The 27,906-nt window shown below is 40.1% G+C and overlaps 1 protein-coding gene across 2 annotated transcripts in view; it reads right to left on the reverse strand.

Moving 5' to 3' along the window:
• Positions 1–1,982: 1,982 nt before the first annotated feature.
• Positions 1,983–27,906, reverse strand: part of ANAPC5 (anaphase promoting complex subunit 5) — a 38,501-nt gene continuing 12,577 nt past the window's right edge. Inside the window, exons 4-15 of one of the 2 annotated variants that reach the window (XM_027124826.1) lie at positions 21,659–21,760; positions 20,585–20,775; positions 16,870–16,951; positions 16,145–16,234; positions 14,749–14,930; positions 13,563–13,698; positions 9,646–9,720; positions 7,118–7,239; positions 6,553–6,660; positions 6,323–6,470; positions 2,718–2,880; positions 1,983–2,324 (exon numbers count right to left, since the gene is read on the reverse strand). In XM_027124826.1, coding sequence (XP_026980627.1) covers positions 2,113–2,324; positions 2,718–2,880; positions 6,323–6,470; positions 6,553–6,660; positions 7,118–7,239; positions 9,646–9,720; positions 13,563–13,698; positions 14,749–14,930; positions 16,145–16,234; positions 16,870–16,951; positions 20,585–20,775; positions 21,659–21,760 — 1,611 coding nt within the window. In that variant the 3' untranslated portion in view covers positions 1,983–2,112. The remainder of the gene's footprint in view (positions 2,325–2,717; positions 2,881–6,322; positions 6,471–6,552; positions 6,661–7,117; positions 7,240–9,645; positions 9,721–13,562; positions 13,699–14,748; positions 14,931–16,144; positions 16,235–16,869; positions 16,952–20,584; positions 20,776–21,658; positions 21,761–27,906) is intronic. The other variant, XM_027124825.1, reaches the window with a different exon arrangement.

A 27,906-nucleotide genomic window follows, 5' to 3' on the forward strand; every position in this document is an offset into this window, starting at 1 on the left:
TCTTCCTTCTCCCACCAAATGCTCCACCAGGAAAAAAGATAATTAGCTGTAATCCAGACAGTTATGAGTTTTTGGGTCACTCTGATGTTTCCAACTTTCCATTTAACCCACTATTCCTTCCTGAAGAAGCCAGGCTCCAGCCAACAAATCTAAGTCACAGATGGCAGGGAGCCTCAGACTCTTCATATTAGCTTTGGATGCAGGCCTGGCAGGGCGAATGTGCAGCAAGCTGAGAGCAGGGTCAGGCAGGAGACTTCACGGGCATGCCAACTGTGCAGTCAAACAGGGCTGTGTGTTTAGAAGGGCCCCGTACCTGGTTTAACGCTCCACTTAATATAGGCCTCGGGACTTCCCTGGTGGCGCAGTGGTTAAGAATCCGCCTGCCAATGCAGGGGACACGGGGTCGAGCCCTGGTCCAGGAAGATCCCACATGCTGGGGAGCAACTAAGCCCGTGTGCCACAACTACTGAGCCTGCGCTCTACAGTCCGTGAGCCACAACTACTGAGCCAACGTGCCACAACTACTGAAGCCCGCACGCCTAGAGCCTGTGCTCTGCCACAAAAGCCACAGCAATGAGAAGCCCGGGCACCACAACGAAGAGTAGCCCCCGCTACTCCACTCGCCCGCGGCTAGAGGAAGCCCGCATGCAGCAACAAAGAGCTGACACAGCCAAAAATAAATAAATTTTAAAAAAATTATATATATATATATATATATATATATATATGCCTTGTAATTTTACTTTGCACTGGGCCCCACAAATTATGTAGCTGGTCCTGGTCAGGTGTAATGATGTTTAGTTTTTATGTCACCCCATCTCTTGAACTTTCTTACACTGAGGCAGAGTAAGATCACTTCTTAGACTGGAAGGAGCTTAAGTACATTGACCAAAAATGACATCAGATTAGAGAATATATGGGAAGAATCGAAAGAAACTGATTAATAATGGTTACTTCCTGGGAGGAAGAATTACATCTTACTATACAGCCTTTAACAATATTTAATTTTTACCATCTACATATATAACCTTTCAAATAAATGTAAGGAAAGATTTTTAAACATCAACATACTAATTAGTGTCTTTATCTCCACACTGAGTCTCTTATTTTCAGAGCAGCTGTCTTTGGCCAGCAAACGCACCCTAATGAGTGGGAGTTGTTTTACACTGTTTCGAAGAGCTCTGGGGATAAATTATTTCCCATCCGAAGGTTTAAATTTAACAGAGAAAGAGCCACTGATAGAAGCTGCAAAATTTGGTTGGTTCCTAGTTGCTGTTTTGGATTTGAAACACGGGGATTTTTCTGTGAACACTGAAGGGTAAGATAAATACACAAACAGAGCAATAACTGGCTTCTGCAGGGTTGAGATATGTAAATTAGTGTATATTTGAGTGATAGCATCCACATACCTCTGAGCTTCAGACCCTTTCTCAACTTATAATCACCTCGTTCATGATGAATTCCTTATCATCATCCCTGATTTATTAAGTATAGAAAAAATATACCCATGCAGAAGATATGAGAAAGCCAACACCCAGAAAGTGACTGAAACATGCTTCTTGTCATTGGTCCAAAAACCATAAAAAGATCTTTCCCATCTTAATCTCCAGTCAGGGACTGACATGTGCTTGCAAGTACACACAGACCCAACCCAAGCACCAGTCCAGCAGAACAAAACAGGGGAGCTTCCAAAGGAAAATCCAAGCCTCCGAAAAACCTGCACCAAACCCCTCAAGAGATCTACCAATACCCAAAAGAGCTCTTGTCTGAGCATAGGTGCAAAATGAATTTACACACTGGTGGAGAGTGTGCACAATTGCTAATAAGATATTGGCAACTTTGCCCAGAGAGAACATAATCTTTAACACTTGCACTAAGTTATTAATAAACCAGCCACTTATTAACAGAATGTTGGTATCCTTTGCTATCAAAAGAAATAAAAGGGAAAACAAAAAACAAATATGTATATTTTAGCAACAAAATAAGACAAACTAATCAGAATGCAGTTTATTGATAAGACAGATATCAAATACATCATTTATATGGAGGGAGGGAGTATGAACAAGTCCAAAATCATCTAGTCTGCACAGTGGTCCAGTGGGGATGTTTTCACTAGAGAAGATTTATCAAGGGCACCCCATGAAAGGGCAGGTCCTGATGCAGCTGCCGGAAGAGCATCGCACACCGGTTCCTCTCCTGGGTCTTCCCCAGGGTGTGGTAGAGTCTGGCCTGGAAGTAAACGACGTCTCTGATCTGCTCTTTGCAGTCGACCTTTGCAAAATAGTTCTTGGCTTCACTGAGGTTCTCAATGGCAGCCTCAAGAACTGATGGAAAATGGGGAAAATACCACACATATTTAACTCAATGCTTCACATATAGTTTTCAAAGCTTAATATCTATTTTTATTGATTTAACATATACCAGAAACTTTTACATTCTACTCTTTGAGAAGAAACAAACAAACAAAAAAACACCACTAAGTCTTTAGTACTGATTTCCAGCCTCACACCTAGTTCTGTAGGGTTAAAATAACAATTCACTTGCCCTCAACCTTCATGCAAGTATGCAAGTGAAAGCACTTTAAATGCTGCATGAAATTATAACATATATTTGTGAACACTCAAAACTTAAATACTGTCCCAAGTTTAATGTCTTTTCTTCTTCTTTACAAGTTTTCTGTAATAGTATTACCTAACAATCTTTGTATGGTTTCCTACCTGCTGCTTTCTTCAGTGGCTCATAGGAAGCTGCTGAAGCCACCTGGCACTTGGCCACCAAGAACATGGCACGGCCTTTGTCCAGGACAGCCCCGTCAGCCAAGATGGGCTCAATGGCCATATGGAGAAGACTTAAGGCCTGTTCTGGGATTCCAAGGATGAGCTGAAAAAGAAACATCATGGTGCTATACACACCCACACCCACTGCCAACTACAGGAAGGGCTTCATTTCTGGCTCTTCTCTTCTGAACGGCAATGTCTGGCTTACTTTCTCCCTGACATGTACTATCTTTAATGTGCACCACACTCTTAGAAAACATAATGTGTGACAATCGGTTTCAGGCTACAATAGATAAGGGAGGGAGTAGTTATTTACATTATAGAAAGGTTTCTGTCTTTACAAAAATCTTTTACATTGATGATTCAAAAAGGTTGAACTAGTTGTATAAGAATCACTAGGAGAAAAGGAACTACTTTTAAAAAATTCAAAAATATATAGTAAAATAAACAAGGGTACACTAGAAACATCCATTTAACAGAAAATAAACAGTAATGGAGGAACAAGAAAAGATGTAAGACATATAGAAAAATATAGCAAAATAGAAGTAAATCCTTTCAAATCCATAATTAAATTAAATGTAAATGGCTTAAACTCTTCAATTAAAAGGAAGAGATTGGCAGAACAGATTTTTGCAAACATGATACAACTATATGTTATCTATAAGAGACTCACTTTAGATTAAAAGACATAAATAGGCTGAAAGTAAAAGGATAGTAAAAAAAGATATTCCACGCAAACAGTAACCAAAAGAGAGCTGGACTGATTATACTAATATCAGACAAAATAGACTTTAAGTCAAAAACTGTAATAAGAGACAAAGAAGGACATTATATACTGATAAAGGGCCAATTCATCAAGAAGATACAACAATTATAAACATATATACACCAAACAACAGAACCCCAAAATATATGAAGCAAAAACTGACAGAACTGAAGGGAGAAATAGTTCAACAATAATAGTTTCAGAGTTCAATACTCTACTTTCAATAGTGGATAGAAACTTAACAGAAGATCAGCAAGGAAATAGAAGACTTGAGCAAGACTATAAACTAACTAGCCCAACAACAGCAGAACACATATTCTTCTCAAATGTACATGGAACATCTCCCAGGATAGACCATATGTTATGCCACAAAATAACACTCATATTTTAAAAGGTTTAAATCATACAAAATATCTTCTCTGACCACGTGAAGTTAAATTAGAAAACAGTAATAAAAGGGAATCTGAAAAATTCACAAATATGTGGAAATTAAACAACACACTCATAAATAGTCAAAGTGTCAAAGAAGAAATCACAAGGGAAATTAGAAAATACCTTGAGATGAACAAAAACACAACATACCAAAACTTATGGGATGCAGAGAAAACCTATAGGATATGGTGCTCAGAAGAAAATTTATAGCTGTAAAAGCAAACATTAAAAAATAAAAGAATCTCTGGGGCTTCCCTGGTGGCGCAGTGGTTGAGAGTCTACCTGCCGATGCAGGGGACACGGGTTCGTGCCCCGGTCTGGGAAGATCCCACATGCCGCATAGCGGCTGGGCCCGTGAGCCATGGCCGCTGAGCCTGCATGTCCGGAGCCTGTGCTCCGCAACGGGAGAGGCCACAGCAGTGAGGGGCCCGTGTACCGCAAAAAAAAAAAAAAAAAAAAAAAAAAGAAAGAAAGTGAAAAGACAACCCAGAGAATGGGACAAAATATTTGCAAATCATATATCCGATAAGCGTCTAGCAACCAGAATGTATAAAAACTCTTACAACTGAAAACTAAAATTAGACAACCCAATTTAAAAACGGGTAAAGGACTTGGACATTTCTCCAGGAACATACACAAATGGCCAGTACTCACATGAAAAGATGCTCCATATTATTACTTATTAGGGAAATGCAAGTCAAAACCACAATGAGATATAACTTCACACTAATAAAATGGAAAATAACAAGTGCTGGCAAAGATAGAGAGAAAGTGGAACCTTCATACATTGCTGGTGAGAATATGAGATGGTATAGCCGCAGTGGAAAACACTTTGGTGGTTCCACAAAAAGTTAAACAAAGAACTATATGACCCAGCAATCCCACTGTTAAGTATACCCAAGAGAAATGAAAACATATATCCAGAAAAAAACTTGTACATCAATGTTAAGAGCTATTTATAATAGTCAAAAGGTAGAAACAACCCAAATGTCCATCAACTTATGAATGGATAAACAAAATGTAGTGTATCCATCCGATGGAACAGTATTCCATTAGAAGGAATCTAGAACTGACTGACACATGCCACAACGTGAATGAATCCTGAAAACATGATGCTAAGCGAAAAAGCCAGACACAAAGGCCGCACACTGTATGATCCCATTTATATGAAATATCCAGAACAGGCAAACCCATAGAGACAGAAAATAGATTAGCGGTTGCCAGGGGCTGGAGGGAGGAGGAAGTGGGGAGTGACTGCTTTAGAAAAAATGGGCCTGGGCTTTCTATTTGGTGTGGTGAAAATATTCTGGAATTAGACAGTGGTGATGTTTGCAAAATAATGTAAATATTCTAAAACCACTGAACTGTATACTTTGTGTGTGTGTGTGTGTGTGTGTGTGTGTGTGTGTGTGTGTTTTGCAGTACGCAGGCCTCTCACTGTTGTGGCCTCTCCCGCTGCAGAGCGCAGGCTCAGCGGCCATGGCTCACGGGCCCAGTCACTCCGCGGCATGTGGGATCTTCCCGGACGGGGCACAAATCCATGTCCCCTGCATCGGCAGGCGGACTCTCAACCACTGCGTCACCAGGGAAGCCCTGAACTGTATACTTTTAAATGGTAAATTTTATGTTATGTGAATTTTATCTTAATTAAGAAAAAAAAATCACTGGGGAAGCTGGTAAGGAAAATAGACTCCTAGGCTCCTCCCCTAGAGATTCTGACTCTGTAGGTTTGAGGCAAGGCCAGATATGCAGATAGTTTTTAAATCTCCCCAATAATGCTGATGCATGGTTTGGGGAACCTCTGCTTTAGTTAGTAAATTCCTCCAGTAAGTTCAAAATTCATTCATTCAATAAATATTTATTAAAAACCTACTATGTGTGGATCCTATTAGGTACCACAGGATATAGCAGGGAAAAAACAGTCCCTTCTCTCATGGTCTTTACATTCTACAGGGGGAGACAGAAAACAAACATAAAATACAATTTAACTTCCAAAACCTTTCAATGAACACATGACTTCCTCATTTCCTTATTCATTCTCTTGTTAAATCAAGCACAGCTCTGGGCAGCTAAGTCATTAATATGATGCAAATGTCCTCAATGAAGAGGCGCATCCTCCTTAGTAAATACACAGCTCGGTAAAGCCAGCACCACTGGGAGGTGTCAGCTTGTCACCAAGTTCACAACTCCAGACTTCCATGGAAGGCTTGCACAGTGACACTACCTTCCCAGATTTCAATGTTATGAAGCAAAAGCTCATTACTACGCTTTTCAAAACCAAAGAGTAGTAACAGACTCACCAGTTCTTGAGCACAAATATGTGCTATAAAAACAGAGATCAGCTTACCTGGGCAAAAGCCAAGTTCAGCACTGTTTCAGAGGCCAAATGCTGCAACCGGTACTCCTTGGAGAGAGCCAGAGCCTGCAGGAGCACAGGCAGCGCGATGGTAGGGGAGGAAGATCGCCAGTACAGCTCTGCCACAGACAGCAGGACACTGCCACAAAGAGGAAGACATGGGATGACAATAACCAGCACAAAGTACCACCTAGGTAAGATGCACAAAAGCCCTCCCTTACCTGATCACCATTTCTGTATTCCTGATTTTCTGACAATGAATCAACAATTTTTGTAAAAGCTTGTGCGCCTCTGACATTTGGTTCTGAGCTTGTAGTACAGTTGCTTTTCTGACACAGAAACAAAATAAACACAAATGGTTATGTGATGTTTTGCAAGGGTTGTAAGTAGAGTCACTTTCAGGTTTAGAATCTCTATTTCCTCAATTAGACTGTAATTGTAACCTCCCAAGGGGAATAACTGTGTCTGATATAATTTTTCTTAAAAGAGAAAAAAAATTGTGTGTATGTGTGTGTGTGTGAGCACATGTGTGCACACACACACATACATGTACACAAGAAAAAAATCTGGAATTATAGATAGCATGTTAGTGATTATCTCTGGGTACTACTTAACTTTCTCCATTTTGTTTATTTGTATTTTCTAATGGTCTGTAATAAATAGGTAATAAATAGAAAAAAAAGGTTTTTTCCTAAGCTAATCAATTAAGTCACACACAAAACAAATAAGAATAAAGCCATTTGAGAACTACTTCATTCTGGGGTTGGAGTTTTCAAAAATTCTTACCTGTATACACCCTCTATGCTATTAAGAGCTGTGATTCCTGTAACAATTGAATCAGCCAAATGATATTTGCCATCATTCATTGCTCTGTCAAACTGTATTTTTTGATCACACAGCATCCATAACTAGTAAGAAAAAAAACACAGTTAAGAACAGAATGGCAGGGGCTTCCCTGGTGGCGCAGTGGTTAAGAATCCACCTGCCAATGCAGGGGACACGGGGTCGAGCCCTGGTCCGGGAAGATCCCACATGCCACAGAGCAACTAAGCCCATGCACCACAACTACTGAGTCTGTGCTCTAGAGCCCGCGAGCCACAACTACGAAAGCCCGCGCACCTAGAGCCTGTGCTCCACAACAAGAGAAGCCACCCACCGCAAGGAGAAGCCCGCGCACCACAACGAAGAGTAGTCCCCACTCCCCGCAACCAGAGAAAGCCCGCACGCAGCCAAAAAAAAAAAAAAGAACAGAATGGCAGATGTTCACCTCATTATTCAACAGAAATATAAAAGTATTTTCGCTTGCTTAACAAATATCCTTACAATTCACACACTTTTTTTTTAGATTAAAAAATTTTTTTTAAATATTTCAAGTCTGTGAAAAAGCACTAAGAATAAAATAACAAAACATGTATAGCAACCATCAACTTTGTCAAATCACAACATTTTGCTTTACTTGCTTTGGATACTATTGCACATTATCGAGGTACTTTGCAAATTCCATTCTCCTCTTTCTGTTCTCAAAGGAAGCATTTGATTTGTTGGTTATCATTCCCATTTTTTTTAAGAATTTTTTTTAATGAGTGATCTATGATGATTGATTATTCATTCATTCATTTATTTACCGCACGGCATGTGGGATCTTAGTTCCCCGACCAGGGATTGAACCCACACCCCTTGCATTGAAAGCGAGGAGTCTTAACCACTGGACCACCGGGGAAGTCCCCCAATCATGTTTTTATACTTTTACAAAATATTTACTTATCCTTAAACAATATATAGTATGAAAAAAAACAATATATAGTATGATCTTACATGTTTTTAAACTTTGTATAAATAAATAGCATCATACTGTATGCATCCTTTGACAATTTGCTTTTAAGCTCAACATTATTTTGGGGAGGCTTACACATGTTAATACAAGTAGTTCTAGTTCATTCCTTTTCACTGATGAATAGTTTTCAATTGTACGAATATGCAACAACTTATCTATTCTCGTGTTGATGGGTATTTAGGTACTTCCACTTTCTCACTCTTCTGAACAGTGCTGCAGCAAACACTCCCCTACATCACCCCCTGTGCTGTGCAACAGTTACCCTGGGTGTACAGCAAGCCATGGGAAAGCTGGGCTGTAGGACATATGCACCTTCTCCTTAACACAGTGCCCATTTGTTCTCCAGATGGGTCACACCAGTTTACACTCCCCGCCGGTGGTGTATGACATGACTCATTGCTCCACACCTTCACCAACAATTGGTGGTGTCAGATATGTTACTTTTGGCCAGTCTGATGAGTATGAAATACCTCCTTATTTTTTCATTTGTATGTCCCTTGATCAACAGTCAGGCTGAGCATCTTTTCATCTCTTTATCAGCCATACATGTTTCTTCTAGAATGTGAGTTAAATTGTGTCTTTTTTTTCTTTTTACTGTGCACCTTCTTAAAACATGCCTAGAACAGTAACCGAAACCGCTCCATCACATTAGCACTACCACAGAACCACGCGTAATTCTTTTTCCCCACAGCATCCTTGGGTGCTAGCTTCTATTTTGTTCGCTTACCACCTTTCCGTCTGGGTACTCTGAATTCAGATCACAGCCAGCAGCAGTGAGATCCCAGCACAGCTCATAAGCAGACGGGCATTCACACCATATCTAATGAGGTGGGGCCAGCAACCCATGTGAACGGAAGCCCCCCCACCCCTGGCTCAGGGACCAACAGTAGGAGATTCCCAGGCCATGGTCTCTCATGATTTCAAATTCCCTAATTTAGTTAATACTAAACTTGGTAAGGGGAGGAAGAGAAAGAGGCCCCTCGTAATAGTTTTCTTGGCCCCATCAGAGATGGAAATTGGTGCAAAAAGGAACAGAGTGCCTAGGACTGCTTTATAAAGTTCATTCCCTCTGCATACATCTTGCCAAAAGGTTATTCAATTCTGGGAGGAAAAGGTTAGAGCTGCCAAGTAGGAGAAAACAGAGTGACAAAACGGAGACCTAATTCTTGATCTATCAAAGGACACTGACGATTTCTTTGCTTATTCCCATACAGTTAGAGGTATAGGGAATACTAATTTAAAACCACGAAGACAGGAATGAAAAAAGTACCCTACTTTAATCTTTTCTCAGAGGTTATTCCTCAGCCTTCTGGAACGCAGTTTACAGAGTCTCCTATGTTGACCTCAAAGCACGGACGTCACAGAAAGGAACCAAGACACGAGAGGCTGAGGGGAGACTCTAAAATACCCTATTTTGACAATAATACAGTAAAAATGGTATTTTCAAAAATAAATCGATGACACACAAAAGGCAGGTTACCTGGGCATGCTGACTGTTAGGTGGGAATCGCTCCTTCAAGTGCTTTAACACTTCTGAAGCTGCAGCGAAACAGCCCTAAAATAGAAAGCCACGATTTGTTTAGCACGCCTGTGCTGACACCACACCTGCGATCCCACTCACAGGACATGAGTGTGACTCACCTGTTCTTGGTGCAGCAGCCGGATGACCCTAGGCAGAGACTGTCAAATATCAAGGGGCCATTTTTCTTAGGCTCTAATGTATTTCACTTGTACATTAAAAAAATTGTTTTTTAATTACACCTGTAATACATGTTCACTCTAGGAAAAAAACTTACGAAATACATGTGAACGACGAGAAAAAGGCAAATTACTTTTAATCCCACCAAAGATAATCACAGCAATTTCTCGGCACATATCCTTCTGAACTTCTCATATTCACATGAATATAAAACATATAAGTATTCCAAAAATAGGTATACATACCATTTTTGTAAATTGCCTATTTACCACATGGTAGGTACTCAATGAATGAATGAATCTTTTCAGTGTCAACAAATAAATCTATACATCACAGTATTTTATTAGGTAAATAAATTACAGTCCAATCAAAATAATCTCCGGGCTTCCCTGGTGGCGCAGTGGTTGAGAGTCCACCTGCCGATGCAGGGGACACGGGTTCGTGCCCCGGTCCGGGAAGATCCCACATGCTGCAGAGTGGCTGGGCTCGTGAGCCATAGCCGCTGAACCTGAGCGTCCGGAGCCTGTGCTCCGCAATGGGAGAGGCCACAACAGTGAGAGGCCCGCGTACGGCAAAAAAAAAAAAAAAAAAAAAACTCCTAGTTTGTGATATTTTGATTGTTTCCAATTTTTTCCATTTTAAAAATGCTAGAATGATTATCTTGGTGGATACATCTTTGCATACTTGTCCAATTATTTCCTTAGGATAATACCTTAGAAGTAAAATTGCTGGGCTAAATGGTAGGCACTTTTAAGCTTTTTGATAGGTATATTATGAAATTACCATACAGAAATGTACCAAGTACTCTTTTTTTTTTTTTTTTTTTTTTTTTGCAGTACGCGGGCCTCTCACTGTTGTGGCCTCTCCCGTTGCGGAGCACAGGCTCTGGACACGCAGGCTCAGAGGCCATGGCTCACGGGCCCAGCTGCTCCACGCCATGTGGGATCTTCCCAGACCGGGGCACGAACCCGTGTCCCCTGCATCTGCAAGCGGACTCTCAACCACTGCGCCACCAGGGAAGCCCATACCAAGTACTCTTATACCAGCATTCTACACCTTTCTCCTCCCCTGATATTTAGCTTCTTTGCCTATTTGTTTGATGAAACTGGTTATTTCACTGTGTTAATTTGAATTTCTTTAATGACTAGATTGAAATTTTTTCATGTTTTATAATCATTTATGTTTTTTCTGTGAATACATGTTCATGTCTTTTTTATACTCTTATATTGCTAGAATGTCTATCTTATTAAGCCCCCAAAAGCTTTTCAATTTGTCCCTATCCTTTGGTCAGGTAGTATATCTTCAGTCTATACAGAAGCTCAGTTAGACCACAGGTGAACTTCTATTTGAAGTGAATTAAGTCGAAAGTATACTGAATTATAATAAAAGATCATTAATCTTTTTATTCTTGTGATTTTAACTGGCCAGTCTTGCCAATTATTTTCATGACTACCATACGGAGTTGGGCGTGTGGATCTAGATGGCTGTCAAACCTTCAGGCCAAGTAGAGAGAACAGTGCACACGGCAGCACTCCCCCAAAACATTCCTATTGTGACCTGCCATTTCCTGAGGCTGGGAGAGGAATGTGACACGATGAACCAGAGTCATGCAGAAAGAGTAAAGGGGGCCGGATCTCTTAGCACTTCCTCTGGGCTGCAGGAGGAAGCTCACAAACAGCAGTTCAGACCCCATAACTTCCTTCTAGGTTCACCCAAGCCCCAGTCACTACCACAGCAAAGTGCAGCATCCAGTTTATCTAGAGATCAGTTTCAGGACACAACTGGAAGCACAACACAAAGGAAATAAAAGAGCAAATAGAAATTCATGATAAAACTGCCTTCTCCGCAGTTGGCCAAGCTTAATTTCATAGGTGTAAGTCTAACCTGTATAATTGAAAATGCGACAGTCATCAGCTCAGTGGGTTTATCTACATGGTCAATGTTCTGACACTAGAAAAGTCTTTCTAAGGCAGGTTGAGAAGAGGTGGGGAAAGAGACTGAATTGAAATAAAGTGGCCACTGACTGTCTTCTAGCTGTACAATTAGAGGTCTCCTAGCACATCCACTGGAGCCAGGCAACAATGGCGTCAGCAGGTCTTTCACATAAGCCCGGAGATGGAAAGATTAATACAGACCCAAAGAGCATGGTATTACCCCCAGAAAAAATCACAGAACTATTAACAACTGAACTTGGAGAAAGCTAAGGCTAAAGAATTGAGCCAAGACCAGATTTTTGTAAAGCGGTTCTCCATTCCAGGAGATGAAGAAATAATTTCTACCCTACATCACTCAAAGAGAACCAAAGGGAAGTTATTCCACTCTTTAAGCTTGGGGTCAGTGGGGAGAATCCTACTTGAAAAAGTCACAAGGGGACACTTTAAGTGGGTGGATTGTATGGCATGTGAATTCTATCTCAATAAAGTTGTTGGGGAAAAAAAGTCAACGTGAGGCTCGTACCAAATGCCTCACTGAATGTTCACTGACTCATTATCACAAACGCTCCACTTAACCAAGGCACCAGCAGAGGAAGAGAATCCACGTTAAAGAGGTTCCAGAACCATTAAGAGGGGGGAAAAAAGACCAAGAAAGTGATTAATGTGCAACATTCCTGGAGGAAAGCAAACAGCAAGAGCAGCTGGTCTGCTGTTTTAATGTCAGAGAGCTCGGGCGCTGCTTCCCAGATACAGGAAGATAGCAGCTGATGGAGGTGCAGGCAGACGCCACCAGCCAGAGCCCATCCATACCCTTTGTTTACACAACCACTTAGAGGATTGTAAAATGCTAAAGTATGTCTAGTAGAGGGAAGTATTTATAGACTTCTGAAACGGGTGGAAACCACTCAAAGATTTTAGGATGCAGATTAAGGAATACTGAGTGTTACGACGCAACCTAACAATCATTATTATACCACAAAGAGGTGGAGAAAATAATATGATCAAGGAAATGTGCTTATAGCAAGGCAGCAGTTAGTTAGTTGGAGGGCTTTAGACAAGAGCTTTCCCTGACCTTTTCCCATGGAAGAAGATACTTTTGAGCAAAGGGGAAAGGAAGCCTAGCGCATCATGAGAGACCCTTTAATCAATCCTCTATAAAAAGAATCGTGTGAAATTACTTGGGCTGTAAGTAAAGGTAATGCCCTATTCCAACTGTCTTTCTTTGGAGTCAATCAGACTTGGGTTGAAGATCTGACACTGACATTTAATGGCTGTGGGTATGGGATTTAGCTCCCTGGAGCTCAGTTTCTTTTCTGTGAAATAGGGGTGATGATAAAGCTGACCTTACGAGGCTACTGTAAGGAATCAGGAAGATGATACATGTAAATCGCTAAGCATAGGGCCCGGCACAGGACAAATGTACAACGAACCTTGGCTATTGTCATCTTAGCTGTACTCTTATTATGTTCTTCCCTTTCCCACAAACATACACAGCTCTACTACCCTAAATTTCAAAGACTCCTTTTTATTCCATTTGGTACATAGAAACAGCTGACCTCTCACTCTCTTCCCTGATGCCGAAAGAGATCCCAAGTTCAACAAACCTTGCAGACTCCACACCCAGTCCATTTCTACTGGTGGGATTTCACCCTTCCAACCACTTGCATCCAACCAGACCCGTCCAGTGCTTTTCTCAAGCACTAGAGGACAGAAATGGCGGGGCCTACATGGCTCCAGAAGCACAGGGCCCGGCCACCTGCCCACCTGCTCCGCGTGCAGCTCGGCGAGGTGGCCCAGCGCCACAGCAAACGATTCCGTGTTGTTCTGCTGCACACCTGCGTTCACCGACTCTAGGCTGTTCATGCTCAGCAGCAGCTGGGCTTGCTGCAGGGCCATGGTGCTGGGGAGGAGACACAGGAAGCCCCGTCAGTCAAGAGACACAGGCTGCCCTCAGCCACACCCTACAGTTACCTTGGGTGGAAACAGGAGGAAGCAGGCTCTGGCTTCCGGGGAGCAGCTGCCTCCCAAAGCCAGTTCTCCTGTCCTCGGGACGAGGAGAGCAGAAAAGCATCCTGGATGTGCAGCCCCAAAGAAAACGTAGTGGTTACAGCACAATTGGGAGCTCCAAGCTCCAGACCGCCCCACTGCCTCTAATTTTCCCTGTGGTCACAGTATGTTAATTAGTTTTCACGGGTAAATTCAGACCTGATGCCATCCTGGCACTGGCTGCTCTGACAGTGGAAGCAGTGGCTAGTGTCTGCAGCTGTTTCAGACCACATCGTGCCAAAAATTATTTCAAGTACAAAAACAAGACTGATAAAATAGGCACTTCCTTTCATGACTGAATTCCTAGAAACAGCATATTGTCTAGGTGAGGTAGCTCCAGGATTAAAAATCTGGTTCCGAAGTTTACTTCCAGGCTACAGGAGGCTAAATGGGAGTTACACACAAAGCTGGAGACAGTCCAGAGGATACACCCTGGGCAACGGGGAAGCAACTTTCTTTACATAGCAGCTTTTGGGTTAAGGGGGTGCTCGGCTTGAGTGAGTGTGGCCCATGCCTCCTGGCCAACAGGAAGAGAGGTTCCCATCTCAGAGTGCAGGGGCATGGTGCTTGGAGCCAGAGGACCTGGGCTTGAGTCTGGGCTCTGTCACTTGTTAATTCGTTTGTGATCTGGGGCAGATCAGATTTGTGAACCTTGTCCTATGCATCCTGGAATGGAGATCACCCCCCAGTTACCTCCCAGAGCTGTTGGGAGGAGTAAATAAAAATGCGCATAGGAAAAATCTTTGCAAAGTCTGTGCAAAGCAGAAAATGTTTTAAAATTCTAAAGCGCTTTCTTTAATCCCCTGTACAAACAACCTCCATCCATTTGGCCTTCACAGAACCCATTTGCTGGCTTCTGCTCATCTATAAAAGGATTCGTGCCCTCATAGCCTTGAAGACCCACCTGCGGCCGTAGAGTCTCCAGATGGCTGTTTTCTGTGCGATGCTGATGTCGATGAGCTCTGACAGGCTGTGTTTCCAGTGCAGGAGGTCGGAGTCCTTTAGTGCATCCATAAGTTTGTTTGCGGTCTTCCCAGCAAAAGCTCTCTGCTGAACTAGGGACTGTATTCCCAGAGAGGCGAGGTACTAAGGGGACAGACATACGCACGACTCATGATAGAGATTACGTGACAAAATTTTGTTTTGCTCTTCAGAAATTTGGCATATTTCATTTCAGCACATGCACGATGATAGCACTATTTAAAAAGAAAGTACCTGTAAGCCTGACCCTGACCCGTATGCGATATGTTCCTGAAAAACTGGGGATGGAAGAGAGGGTAATAGTACAATGGGAAGAGCCAGGGCTTTGAAATTAAATGGATCTGGACTTAAGCACTGCCACTGCCATTTACCATGTGACCTGGGGCCAGTCACTTAGCTTCTTAGACAAGCCCATCTGTAAAATGGGCATCACACCCATCATAAAGAATTATTTTAAGGATTAAAATTAAATAGTATATATCAAACAGTGTTGGGCACATTATGTGGTAGGAGATTAAGAAAGGCTGCTTATTATGAGCATAATTATCTTTTCATTAACTTCTGGTATAATTTTCAAGGATGAAAGCTCAACTAAAAAAAGTCCACTTAAATCCGTAACAAAAATTGTGCTTAAGAAGTCTATCATTTATTTTTAAATTTTTTTTAGACAGAATAAGGTTCTTTGAGCAATAGTAATCTAGATTCTAACAGTCATTACTATTTCATGTGTAGAGACTATGCCCTTTCAATGCCCCTCAGTATTTGTCATCGAGGAATATAATTCAGGTCCTTCCCTGCTACTCAAAATGAGAAAGGACAAGTCTGCTGGTCAGGTTTACTGGTTCCTGGCTTTGTTTATTATTTCAAATAAGGATCAGCAAACTTGTTCTGTAAAGGGCCAGATAGTAAATAGTTTAGGTTTTGCAGGCCACAGTTGGTCTATGTCGCATATTCTTCTTTGTTTTTTTTCCCCCAACTATTTAAAAATGTAAAATCCATTCTTAGCTTGAGGGCCATACATAAGCAGGCAGTGAGCCAGATCTGGCCCATGGGCTGTAGAGTTTGCCAATCCCTGGTTTAAAAATAAGCCTTCCCTAAAAATTTTCTAAATAAATATGTGTAAGTTAGTGTTGATAATAAACTAAACAAAGATCTCATCAAGTTGACAAATGGAACTTTCACAGATGTTATTAGGATAAAGGGAGCAGAGAGAAACCCATCAAGAGAATTTAGTGGTTTAATAATTAAGGTCACATGAAACTACCAAGAATAAAACCATACCATTTGTTTAAACAATCTCACAGAAAGATGAGCCTTACCGGTAACCCAAAATGTACAGCTTTCTTCACAGAATGTTCTAGAAGAACATAGCTATCGGATCTCTTCTGTCCCAGCACATAAAGCCAGCTCTGGCAAGAGAAGTCATCAAAATGTATCATAACAATAATAATGGCTAATGTTCTGTTGAAAGCATCAGCATGGTTGTAAGAACAAATTAACAACAGACAAGATAAATCCTCTAAAATACACTTTCACAAATTATAAACCTAAATGAAACCCATCAAACATATTAAAACCATCAGACTGAAATAATCAAGCCATTTATCTTCTTCACCTCTGAGAGCAGTGAGTGGCAAATGTTCCAGAAAAAAAGCATGAAGCCCCCATATGGCCTGTAACTGAGAAAGTGAAATGCTCAGGTGGTTGCTGAAGTCTGTGTTCTACTTGTGCTTGGTGAAGATGCTTTGACAGGACCAGGTCTTATCCAGTTACCAGTATTGCAAACACCTTTGTTAATGCCAACACTTGATGCGGCAGTTTTGCATGGCAAGCTGCATTAAAACTTGTAGACAAGAAATGCCTCCAAAGTAAAATGGACATCAAGAATTAAGAAACATAAATAAACATGGGTTGCCTTTCCTGAATTTCCCTGACCCCCTAACTAGTTTCCCATCACTGCTGAGGACCTCCCAATTCAAACGGGGCCTTTCGAAAGCCAACTCAACCCAAGGGCAGAACTTCCAAGACAGGAAGGTGGCCTCACCAAGCAATGCTGGAGACACACGTGATCGTTGGACTCCTGGGCAATCCTAATCGCCTCCTGCAGGGCAAGCTCTGCCTGTTGACTAATGACAGACTGAACATTAATAACTCATTAACAACCACAAACATGTACAAGCAACAGTAACAGGAAGTCATCTGTACGGTAATTCACCAGTGTGCACGCCTCTGGGTTGGAAGTTGAAACCATGGGCTTATTCCCTCAGAGGCACTCCCCTCCCCCAGCGGTAAGAAACAGTAACAGTGGAGATACAGAACATGTCCCTTCTAAGGTGGACTTCTACTAAAAGGGACATGAAAGAATGGCTTTTCTTCATCCCAGCTCCTAAGATTTTTTTTTTAGTTGTCTACTGCTGAGGGGAGGGACAAGGAGAGGATGTAAGATTTTACTTTCCATTGCCTTCGCTTCTGCATCATTTGAAAATTTTTTTTAACTATGGGATCTGATACTTTTATAATTTTTTCAATACTAGTTTTTAAAAGTATTTTGAGGATTTTCCCTTCTGAGATGTCTTCTTTCTGCTCATGTGGTTCCCCTCCCTCCGGGATGTGTCCCCCAACCTCGCAACTTCTGTGGAAACTCAGCCAACTGTTCTTGGCCCCACTGGGCCTTCGCTTCTGAAAAAGCCCACAGAAACGCTACCTGCCTGCGGTGCTTAATTAAATACTACTGTGCACCACCCTCTATTTATTTAATCTGTGTTAGTTTTATTTCTTCAACCTGCAGAGGGCACAGAAGTTCTATAAATACTGGATCACTGAGGATCTCAAAAAAGAATCAGAAATTCTATGGGTAGCACTTACATAGGGAAAAATTAATGTCAAATTTTCTATCAACACGAGCAATAGCCTCACACAATCAATTGACAGCTGAATTCTTCCTCAATAATTACCTGTTTGAATAAAGAAACCAGATACATTTTTACCTATTTTACATTTCTTTTAAATCCCTTTTAATGCTGAGAGGCACCAGAATATAAGCTATTTGAAAGCAGGAAGCATATCTTTACACACAGGCCCTCAATAAATATCAGTTGATTTAATTTTGTTGAACATCTGATGACCAAATAAATAATGTTACATTTAGAAAAAAGGTTTTTGGGCAAACTGTATAGATAGTATGCTAAAACAGGACTAAAGAAAGACTATTTTTCTCAGGTAGGAAGAAAAGGTAGATTACCAACACAGAAACTTTAAAGTTTCTGGCAAATCCTTAAAGAACCTATGGTTTTCCATTGCTGCTAATCAGAAAAGCCTCTGATAAAAATTTTCAGTAAAAGAGCAAGAGGCAAGCTGGTTGTAAGGTCTGAAATGCATTGGCTGTCTACCATTCGCAAAATGCCAGAGCAGAAAGATCTGTAGCCTCTAAACAACAGCTTCCTATGTCATTCAGTGTAAAAGCCAAAGTCCTTACTCGGGCCTACAGGACCCTAACCTCTCTGACCCCTGCCACCTCTACAACCCCGTCCTCCTCTATCCCCCCTTACTACAGCACTCTAACCGCACTACTTGCTCCTCCTCAAACATGCCAAGTAAATCCTGCCTCAGGGCCTTTGAACTTGCTGTTCTAGCTAATAAGGACACTCTTTCTTCAGATAATGCACAGATTACTCACTCCCTCAATTCCTTTAAATCTCTATTCAAATATTAAGTTAATAGAGGTAAGGGAGGGCCAAGTTGCTACCTTACTATTTAAACAGAAAGTGACAAATTGACAAATAAGTGATTTGTGTGTATATCTGGAAGAAGAGTGTTACTTATGAAAACAATAGTACTCCCCATCATCACTCTCTAATCTCTTATCCTGACCTATCACTACCTGATTCATTATAATTATGTTTAGTGCTGTTTATTATTTATCTCCCCCACTGTAAGCTCCATGAGAACAGGGGTATTTTTTTTCCTCTTTTTTTTCACTCCTGATCCCCAGCACCTAGAACAGTGCCTAGTACATAGTAGATGCTCAATAAGCAACTACAAAGATTTTCAAGAAATCTTCACAATCCTATTAGCTAAGTGAGAAAGATTTATACAAGCCCATAGCTCCAGGACTAAAAGTAAAGAAGCCTGGAGTTGAGTAAATCAGATATTAATTAGTAATTAATTCCATACAGTTAGCTGCCTATCCACTGATAATATTGTAAATATAGAGAAATTCATCAACAGATTAATTCCTTGTATCTAGCAGACTGCATACAAATTTCCAAACCCTAGGGCAAGCTGTGTGTAACACAGAGATAGGTTACTGGCAAATATTACAAATGGTGCTGCTATTTATTATGAGTACATAAAACATGAAAGGCCCTGATCAAAGAGGTTATTAAAGCTGGGCAGAAAAAAAGAAGTTGACTCTTAAAAGATAATATGGAATCTCACAAAATCATGAAGTTCAGAGTAGCCTTAAACATTTTTTGGTTCAAGTATCAATCTGACACTTGGATTCCCTTAATGTCACCCTTGCTGCACACATGAGCACTCTGCTGACACCTTTCTCAGAGGGTTCCATACAAGGAAACCTCCTCCTTATAAGGAGCAAAAATGTTTTGCCCTTTAACTTGCACTTACCAGCTCCCTATCTTCTCTAGTAGTCACACCCTCGATCAATCTAAGCCCTTTTCACATGACCTTCACTACAGGAAGATGTCAAACACATGCTTGGCTAAATCATTTCTTTTCCAGGCTAAACATTCTCACATCCTTCCCACACTATTTATACGACATGGCTTTGAATGCCTCCAGTGAGACTGTCCCCCCCACAAGCTCCAGCTTGTCTATGTCCGTTTTAAAATGTGACAACCAGAAGTTAATAGAATTTCCTGGTTGTTGCCTGGGCCATAGAGCAAGGGGTAGAAGTCTCAGTTCTTGAACTTGGAACACTATACTTCCATTAACACACTCTAGTCTCTATTCAAAGATGCCTGTGGCAGAAACCATATTTTTCTTAAATGGGAAAAAGCCACAGGGGAGGCAGAGAGACTCTTTCAATTAGTAATTTCCTACCTTTTCACCATTATTCACATTATTTCATTATTTCCAAAATAGCCTCCATATTTTGAAAGCTTTTATCCTCTTAAGTCTTTACTAAATAATAACTGATCAATTTCCAATTTTTATTTATTAAAATCACAGGCATATCTTAGCGATGGCATAAGTCATTGTCACGCACTGAGCTGCCTGAATTCCAACCAAAAGCACAAACGTGACGTTCGGTAAGCCACGCAGTCTTTTATGCAGTAAAGATACAACTTCCTAAAAAAAAAAAAAAAAAAAAAAAAAAAAAAAGATACAACTTCCTTTTGGCTTTTTGAAATACTGAAAATAACTTTTACATCCCCATTATTACCTCTGAAAAATCCTGTTGGGAATCTCTGGCCTAATGACCTAATTTCCTTTTAATTCAGTGGCCGTTATTCTTAGAAGTAAAGAAAGAAAGAGGCCGTGTACTTGGATGGTAATGCTAAATAGTGACACCAGGGGGCAGACTCTTTAGGCAGAAGGTTTTCATTAACTTCTGTTCACTGCAAAAACCTTCCTTCTTTAGAAGTTATTGACAATTCCAGGTTGAACAGGCTCTTTCTTTTCTCCTTTTCCTTCTTCTTTTTTTTTAAATACAGCATATTAAAAAGAAAATACATCTCAATTAACATTTGAGAGATAATTTCTTCAATTTCCGCATGAACAAAAGTCTATAAACTTACTAGTGACCAAAGCGGCAGTGCAGGGCAGCCAGGTTCAGAGCAGCGTATCTCAAGCTCCGGCCATAGCCCTCTTCCCCATTACTTTTGCTTTCGGCTCCAGTAAGAATCAGGCGGTCAAAATAATGAAGGAGGCTGTGTGTTGAACTGAAAACATCTTGGACCCGGAGGTTGTTTAAGTAGCTGAGGTAGTGCTAAAAGAAGAAACAATCAACATATTTTAAATGCTCTGCTTCCTCTTGTGTAATATTAATTCAGAGAGTTCCACTGGCTGCAAACACCTGTGTATCCCCTACCATTTTAACAAGATGGTCATAGTTTACCTTAATCTTTTCCCCACAGGCAGGGTTAAATAGGCTTAAGGTACATTAGCTGGTTTGGGTACACTTTCCCCCCAGAAGGTGTACCCAAACGAAAAAAGGGAATTCCATTAGAATTTGTGTCAGAGTTTTATCCTAAATATTCATCCACTATGCCACTGGTTATATTAGGATCCATGGGTGATACGTGAGGATGGAGGGGGAATCACCTAGCTCAGGCATTAAGGAACAGTGTGAGTACAAAACTAAAGATCTTAAAACTTGAATTCAGAGCTTCCCTGGTGGTGCAGTGGTTAAGAATCTGCCTCCCAATGCAGGGGACACGGGTTCAAGCCCTGGCCCGGGAGGATCCCACATGCCACAGAGCAACTAAGCCCATGCGCCACAACTACTGAGGCTGCGCTCTAGAGCCCACGAGCCACAACTACTGAGCCTGCATGCCGCAACTAATGAAGCCCACGCATCTAGAGCCCATGCTCTGCAACAAGAGAAGCCACCACAATGAGAAGCCCACGCACCACAACAAAGAGTAGCCCCCGCTTGCCGCAAATAGAGAAAGAAATCCCCCCGGGCCAGTAGGGGTGGAGGTGGGAGGGAAAGCTTTGCAACGTAGGCTGAGTCCTTTAAGTGCCAACAACATGATTTCTTTCCAAGAACCTGGGTCATTCGGCCAATCCTCATTTGCACGACTACTCAATAGGAAGAACAGTCTTGTCCCTGCTTTCCAACTTAGCAACAAATTCTGGAAAAGACTCACCGCTTCAGCAAAATCAGGATTAAATTTCAACAAGTTGTTCAACTCTTTCTGCAAAGAAGCTGGAGTGAGGGCTTTAGTCTCATCATTCTTTAACAAAGAAGCCTGAAATTTAAAAATGACAACTCAGTAGAAAGAAATGGCCAATAAACATATGGACATGTATACTAAATAGCATCATCTGATTACTTTTTTTTCTGCACCTACACTCTCCTCTTGACCATGCAGAACACTGTTTCCTCTTCCTGGAATTCTAAGCTTCCCAACGACCCATCCACATAGTCTTCCATGCAAACTCCTGCTCAGTCTTCAGGGCCCAGTTTAGATTTCAGCCACCTGCTTCTATCACCTTCTAAACTAGATAAGGTCCTGTAAGTACCGACATGCTCCCACAAGCGCCCTGCACTAACCCTTCCTGCAGTACTTATCAAATTATATTAAAAGTACCAGCTGATCCCACCCCCAGACTGTAAGTGCCTTTAAGGCAGGAAGTATGTATATCCAGCCTGGCAAAGGGAGATGCACACTTGCCCTACTCCTGGTTATCTGTTTCATATGGATGGTACCAGCAATGATTATATAAAATATGTAGAAAATGACTTCTAAATTAATGATTAGTACTTAACTGGGTTATGGACTCTTCAATTTTAGCTAGACAAATTTTTCTTTATGAATAATAATAATTTCTAATTATATTTGAATTCATTATATCATTATAGAAGATTCCAAAAATATGGAAAAGCATAAAGAAGAAAACAAAAATCATCTGTAATCCTTCCACCCAGAAATAACACTATTTTTTTGTCAGTGTATCTCGTTCCAGTCTTTTTTGTGTGTGTGTGTGTGTGTGTGTGTGTGTGTGTATGTATGTGTTTATACATATATATACGCATACTTTTTTAACAAAGTTAGACTATATCATTTTATTACCTACTTTTTTCATGTAATAATATATTATAAATTTGTCTCATCATCAAATGGGCTTTGAAACTACAATTTTTTAAGCAAAAGTATTAACCCTTTGTCATACGTATTGCAACTCTTTTTCCTGTTTCGTTGTTTGAGTTTTAATTTTGTTAGAACATGTACTGACATGTAGATGTTTTTCATTTTTATGCTGAAAAATCAAATGATCTCCTACGTGTTTTCTTCCACAGCTTTTCTGTTTAGAAAGTTCTTCCCCACCCAGAGATCAGTTAAAAGTTAATATGTAACATTCACAAAGGGATGGACAGGATGAAAAGGCAGAGGGCTATGTACCAGATGAAGGAACAAGATAAAACCCCAGGAAAACAACTAACTGAAGTGGAGATAGGCAACCTTCCAGAAAAAGAATTCAGAATAATGATAGTGAAGAAGATCCAGGACCTCGGAAAAAGAATGGAGGCAAAGATCAGGAAGATGCAGGAAATGTTTAACAAAGACCTAGAAGAATTAAACAACAAACAAACAGAGATGAACAACACAATAACTGAAATGAAAAATACACTAGAAGGAATCAGTAGAAGAATAACTGAGGCAGAAAAACGGATAAGTGACCTGGAAGACAGAATGGTGGAATTCACTGCTGTGGAACAGAATAAAGAAAGAAAAAATGAGAAGAAATGAAGACAGCCTAAGGGACCTCTGGGACAACATTAAACACAACAACATTTGCATTATAGGGGTCCCAGAAGGAGAAGACAGAGAGAAAGGACCCAAGAAAATATTTAAAGAGATTATAGTTGAAAATTTCCCTAACATGGGAAAGGAAATAGCCACCCAAGTCCAGGAAGTGCGGAAAGTCCCATACAGCATAAACCCAAGGAGAAACACACCGAGACACGTAGTAATCAAATTGGCAAAAATTAAAGACAAAGAAAAGTTATTGAAAGCAGCAAGGGAAAAACAAAAAATAACATACAAGGGAACTCCCATAAGGTTAACAGCTGATTTCTCAGCAGAAACTCTACAAGCCAGAAGGGAGTAGCATGACATACTTAAAGTGATGAAAGGGAAGAACCTACAACCAAGATTACTCTACCCAGCAAGGATCTCATTCAGATTCGATGCAGAAATCAGAAGCTTTACAGAAAAGGAAAAGCTAAGAGAATTCAGCACCACCAAACCAGCTCTACAACAAATGCTAAAGGAACTTCTCTAAGTGGGAAACACAAGAGAAGAAAAGGACCTACAAAAACAAACCCAAAACAATTAAGAAAATGGTAATAGGAACATACATATTAATAACTACCTTAAATGTGAATGGATTAAATGCTCCAACCAAAAGACACAGGCTTGCTGAATGGATACAAAAACAAGACCCATATATATGCCGTCTACAAGAGACCCACTTCAGACCTAGGGACACATACAGACTGAAAGTGAGGGGATGGAAAAAGATATTCCATGCAAATGGAAATCAAAGGAAAGCTGGAGTAGCAATCCTCATATCAGATAAAATAGACTTTAAAATAAAGAATGTTACAAGAGACAAGGAAGGAGACACTACATAATGATCAAGGGATCAATCCAAGAAGATATAACAATTATAAATATATATGCACCTAACATAGGAGCACCTCAATACATAAGGCAACTGCTAACAGCTATAAAAGAGGAAATCGACAGTAACACAATAATAGTGGGGGACTTTAACACCTCACTTACACCAACGGACAGATCATCCAAACAGAAAATTAATAAGGAAACACAAGCTTTAAATGACACAATAGACCAGATAGATTTAATTGACATTTATAGGACATTCCATCCAAAAACAGCAGATTACACTTTCTTCTCAGGCGCGCACGGAACATTCTCCAGGTTAGATCACATCCTGGGTCACAAGTCAAGCCTCAGTAAACTTAAGAAAATTGAAATCATATCAAGCATCTTTTCTGACCACAACGCTATGAGATTAGAAATGAATTACAGGGAAAAAAACGTAAAAAACACAAACACATGGAGGCTAAACAATACATTACTAAATAACTAATAGATCACTGAAGAAATCAAAAAACACCTAGAGACAAATGATAATGAAGACACGACAATCCAAAACCTATGGGATGCAGCAAAAGCAGTTCTAAGAGGGAAGTTTATATTAATACAAGCCTACCTCAAGAAACAAGAAAAATCTCAAATAAGCAACCTAACCTTACACCTAAATGAACTAGAGAAAGAAACAAAACCCAAAGTTAGCAGAAGGAAAGAAATCATAAAGATCAGAGCAGAAATAAATGAAATAGAAACAAAGAAAACAATAGCAAAGATCAATAAAACTAAAAGCTGGTTCTTTGAGAAGATAAACAAAATTGATAAACCATTAGCCAGACTCATCAAGAAAAAGAGGGAGAGGACTCAAATCAATAAAATTAGAAATGAAAAAGGAGAAGTTACAAAAGACACCACAGAAATACAAAGCATCCTAAGAGACTACTACAAGCAACTCTATGCCAATAAAATGGACAACCTGGAAGAAACGGACAAATTCTTAAAAAGTATAACCTTCCAAGATGGAATCAGGAAGAAATAGAAAATATGAACAGACCAATCACAAGTAATGAAATTGAAACTGTGATTAAAAATCTTCCAACAAACAAAGGTCCAGGACCAGATGGCTTCACAGGTGAATTCTACCAAACATTTAGAGAAGAGCTAACACCCATCCTTCTCAAACTCTTCCAAAAATCTGTGGAGGAAGGAACACTCCCAAACACATTCTATGAGGCCACCATCAGCCTGATAACAAAACCAGACAAAGGTACTACAGAAAAAGAAAATTACAGACCAATATCACTGATGAATATAGATGCAAAAATCCTCAACAAAATACTAGCAAACAGAATCCAACAACACACTAAAAAGATCATACACCATGATCAAGTGGGATTTATCCCAGAGATGCAAGGATTCTTCAATATACACAAATCAATCCATGTGATACACCATATTAACAAATTGAAGAATAAAAACCATATGATCATCTCAATAGATGCAGAAAAAGCTTTTGACAAAATTCAACACCCATTTATGATAAAAACTCTCCAGAAAGTGGGCATAGAGAGAACCTACTTCAACATAATAAAGGCCATACATGACAAACCCACAGAGAACATCATTCTCAATTGTGAAAAACTGAAAGCCTTTCCTCTAAGATCAGGAACAAGACAAGGATGTCCACTCTCACCACTATTATTCAACATAGTTTTGGAAGTCCTAGCCACGGCAATCAGAGAAGAAAAAGAAAAAAAAGGAATACAAATCGGAAAAGAAGAAGTAAAACTGTCACTGTTTGCAGATGACATGATACTATACATAGAAAATCCTAAAGATGCCACCAGAAAACTACTAGAGCTAATCAATGAATTTGGTAAAGTTGCAGGATACAAAATTAATGCACAAAAATCTCTTGCATTCCTATACACTAATGATGAAAAATCTGAAAGAGAAATTAAGGAAACACTCCCATTTACCACTGCAACAAAAAGAATAAAATACCTAGGAATAAACCTACCTAGGGAGACAAAAGACCTGTATGCAGAAAACTATAAGACACTGATGAAAGAAATTAAAGATGATACCAACAGATGGAGAGATATACCATGTTCTTGGATTAGAAGAATCGATATTGTGAAAATGACTATACTACCCAAAGCAATCTACAGATTCAATGCAATCCCTATCAAATTACCAATGGCATTTTTTTTACGGAACTAGAACAAAAAATCTTAAAATTTGTATGGAGACACAAAAGACCCCGAATAGCCAAAGTAGTCTTGAGGGAAAAAAACAGAGCTGGAGCAATCAGACTCCCTGACTTCAGACTATAGTACAAAGCTACAGTAATCAAGACAATATGGTACTAGCACAAAAACAGAAATATAGATCAATGGAACAGGATAGAAAGCCCAGAGATAAATCCACGCACCTGTGGTCAACTAATCTAAGACAAAGGAGGCAAGGATATACAATGCAGAAAAGACAGTCTCTTCAATAAGTGGTGCTGGGAAAACTGGACGGCTACATGTACAAGAATGAAATTAGAACACTTCCTAACGCCATACACAAAAATAAACTCAAAATGGATTAGAGATCTAAATGTAAGACTGGACACTATTAAACTCTTAGAGGAAAACATAGGAAGAACACTCTTTGACATTAATCACAGCAAGATCTTTTTTGATCCACCTCCTAGAGTAATGGAAATAAAAACAAAAATAAACAAATGGACCTAATGAAACTTAAAAGCTTTTGCAAAGCAAAGGAAACTACAAACAAGACGAAAAGACAACCCTCAGAATGGGAGAAAATATTTGCAAACGAATCAACGGACAAAGGATTAATCTCCAAAATATATAAACAGCTCATGCAGCTCAACATTAAAAAAGCAAACAACCCAATCAAAAAATGGGCGGAAGACCTAAATAGACATTTCTCCAAAGAAGACATACAGATGGCTAAGAAGCACATGAAAAGCTTCTCAACATCACTAATTATTAGAGAAATGCAAATCAAAACTACAATGAGGTATCACCTCACACCAGTTACAATGGGCATCATCAGAAAATCTACAAACGGCAAATGCTGGAGAGGGTGTGGAGAAAAGGGAACCCTCTTGCACTGCTGGTGGGAATGTAAATTGATACAGCCACTATGGAGAACAGTATGGAGGTTCTTTAAAAAACTAAAAATAGAATTACCATATGATCCAGCAATCCCACTACTGGGCATATACCCAGAGAAAACCATAATTCAAAAAGACACATGCACCCCAATGTTCACTGCAGCACTATTTACAATAGCCAGGTCATGGAAGCAACCTAAATGCCCATGGACAGACGAGTGGATAAAGAAGATGTGGTACATATATACAATGGAATATTACTCAGCCATAAAAAGGAACGAAACTGGGTCATTTGTAGAGACATGGATTAATCTAGAGACTGTCATACAGAGTGAAGTAAGTCAGAAAGAGAAAAACAAATATCGCATATTAACACATATATGTGGAACCTAGAAAAATGGTACAGATGAACCGGTTTGCAGGGCAGAAACTGAGACACAGATGTAAAGAACAAACGTATGGACACCACGGGGGGAAAGCGGCGGAGTGGGAGGGGTGGTGTGATGAATTGGGAGACTGGGATTGACATGTATACACTTATGTGTATAAAATGGATGACTAATAAGAACCTGCTATATAAAAAAATAAATGAAATTCAAAAAAAAAGTTAATATGTAGTTCCTCCTGGTCTAATTATAACCTT

This window comes from Aethalodelphis obliquidens, unplaced genomic scaffold (genome assembly GCF_003676395.1).
Source record: "Aethalodelphis obliquidens isolate GAN/ISIS:26980383/991018 unplaced genomic scaffold, ASM367639v1 scaffold28, whole genome shotgun sequence".
NCBI lineage: Eukaryota > Metazoa > Chordata > Mammalia > Artiodactyla > Delphinidae > Aethalodelphis > Aethalodelphis obliquidens.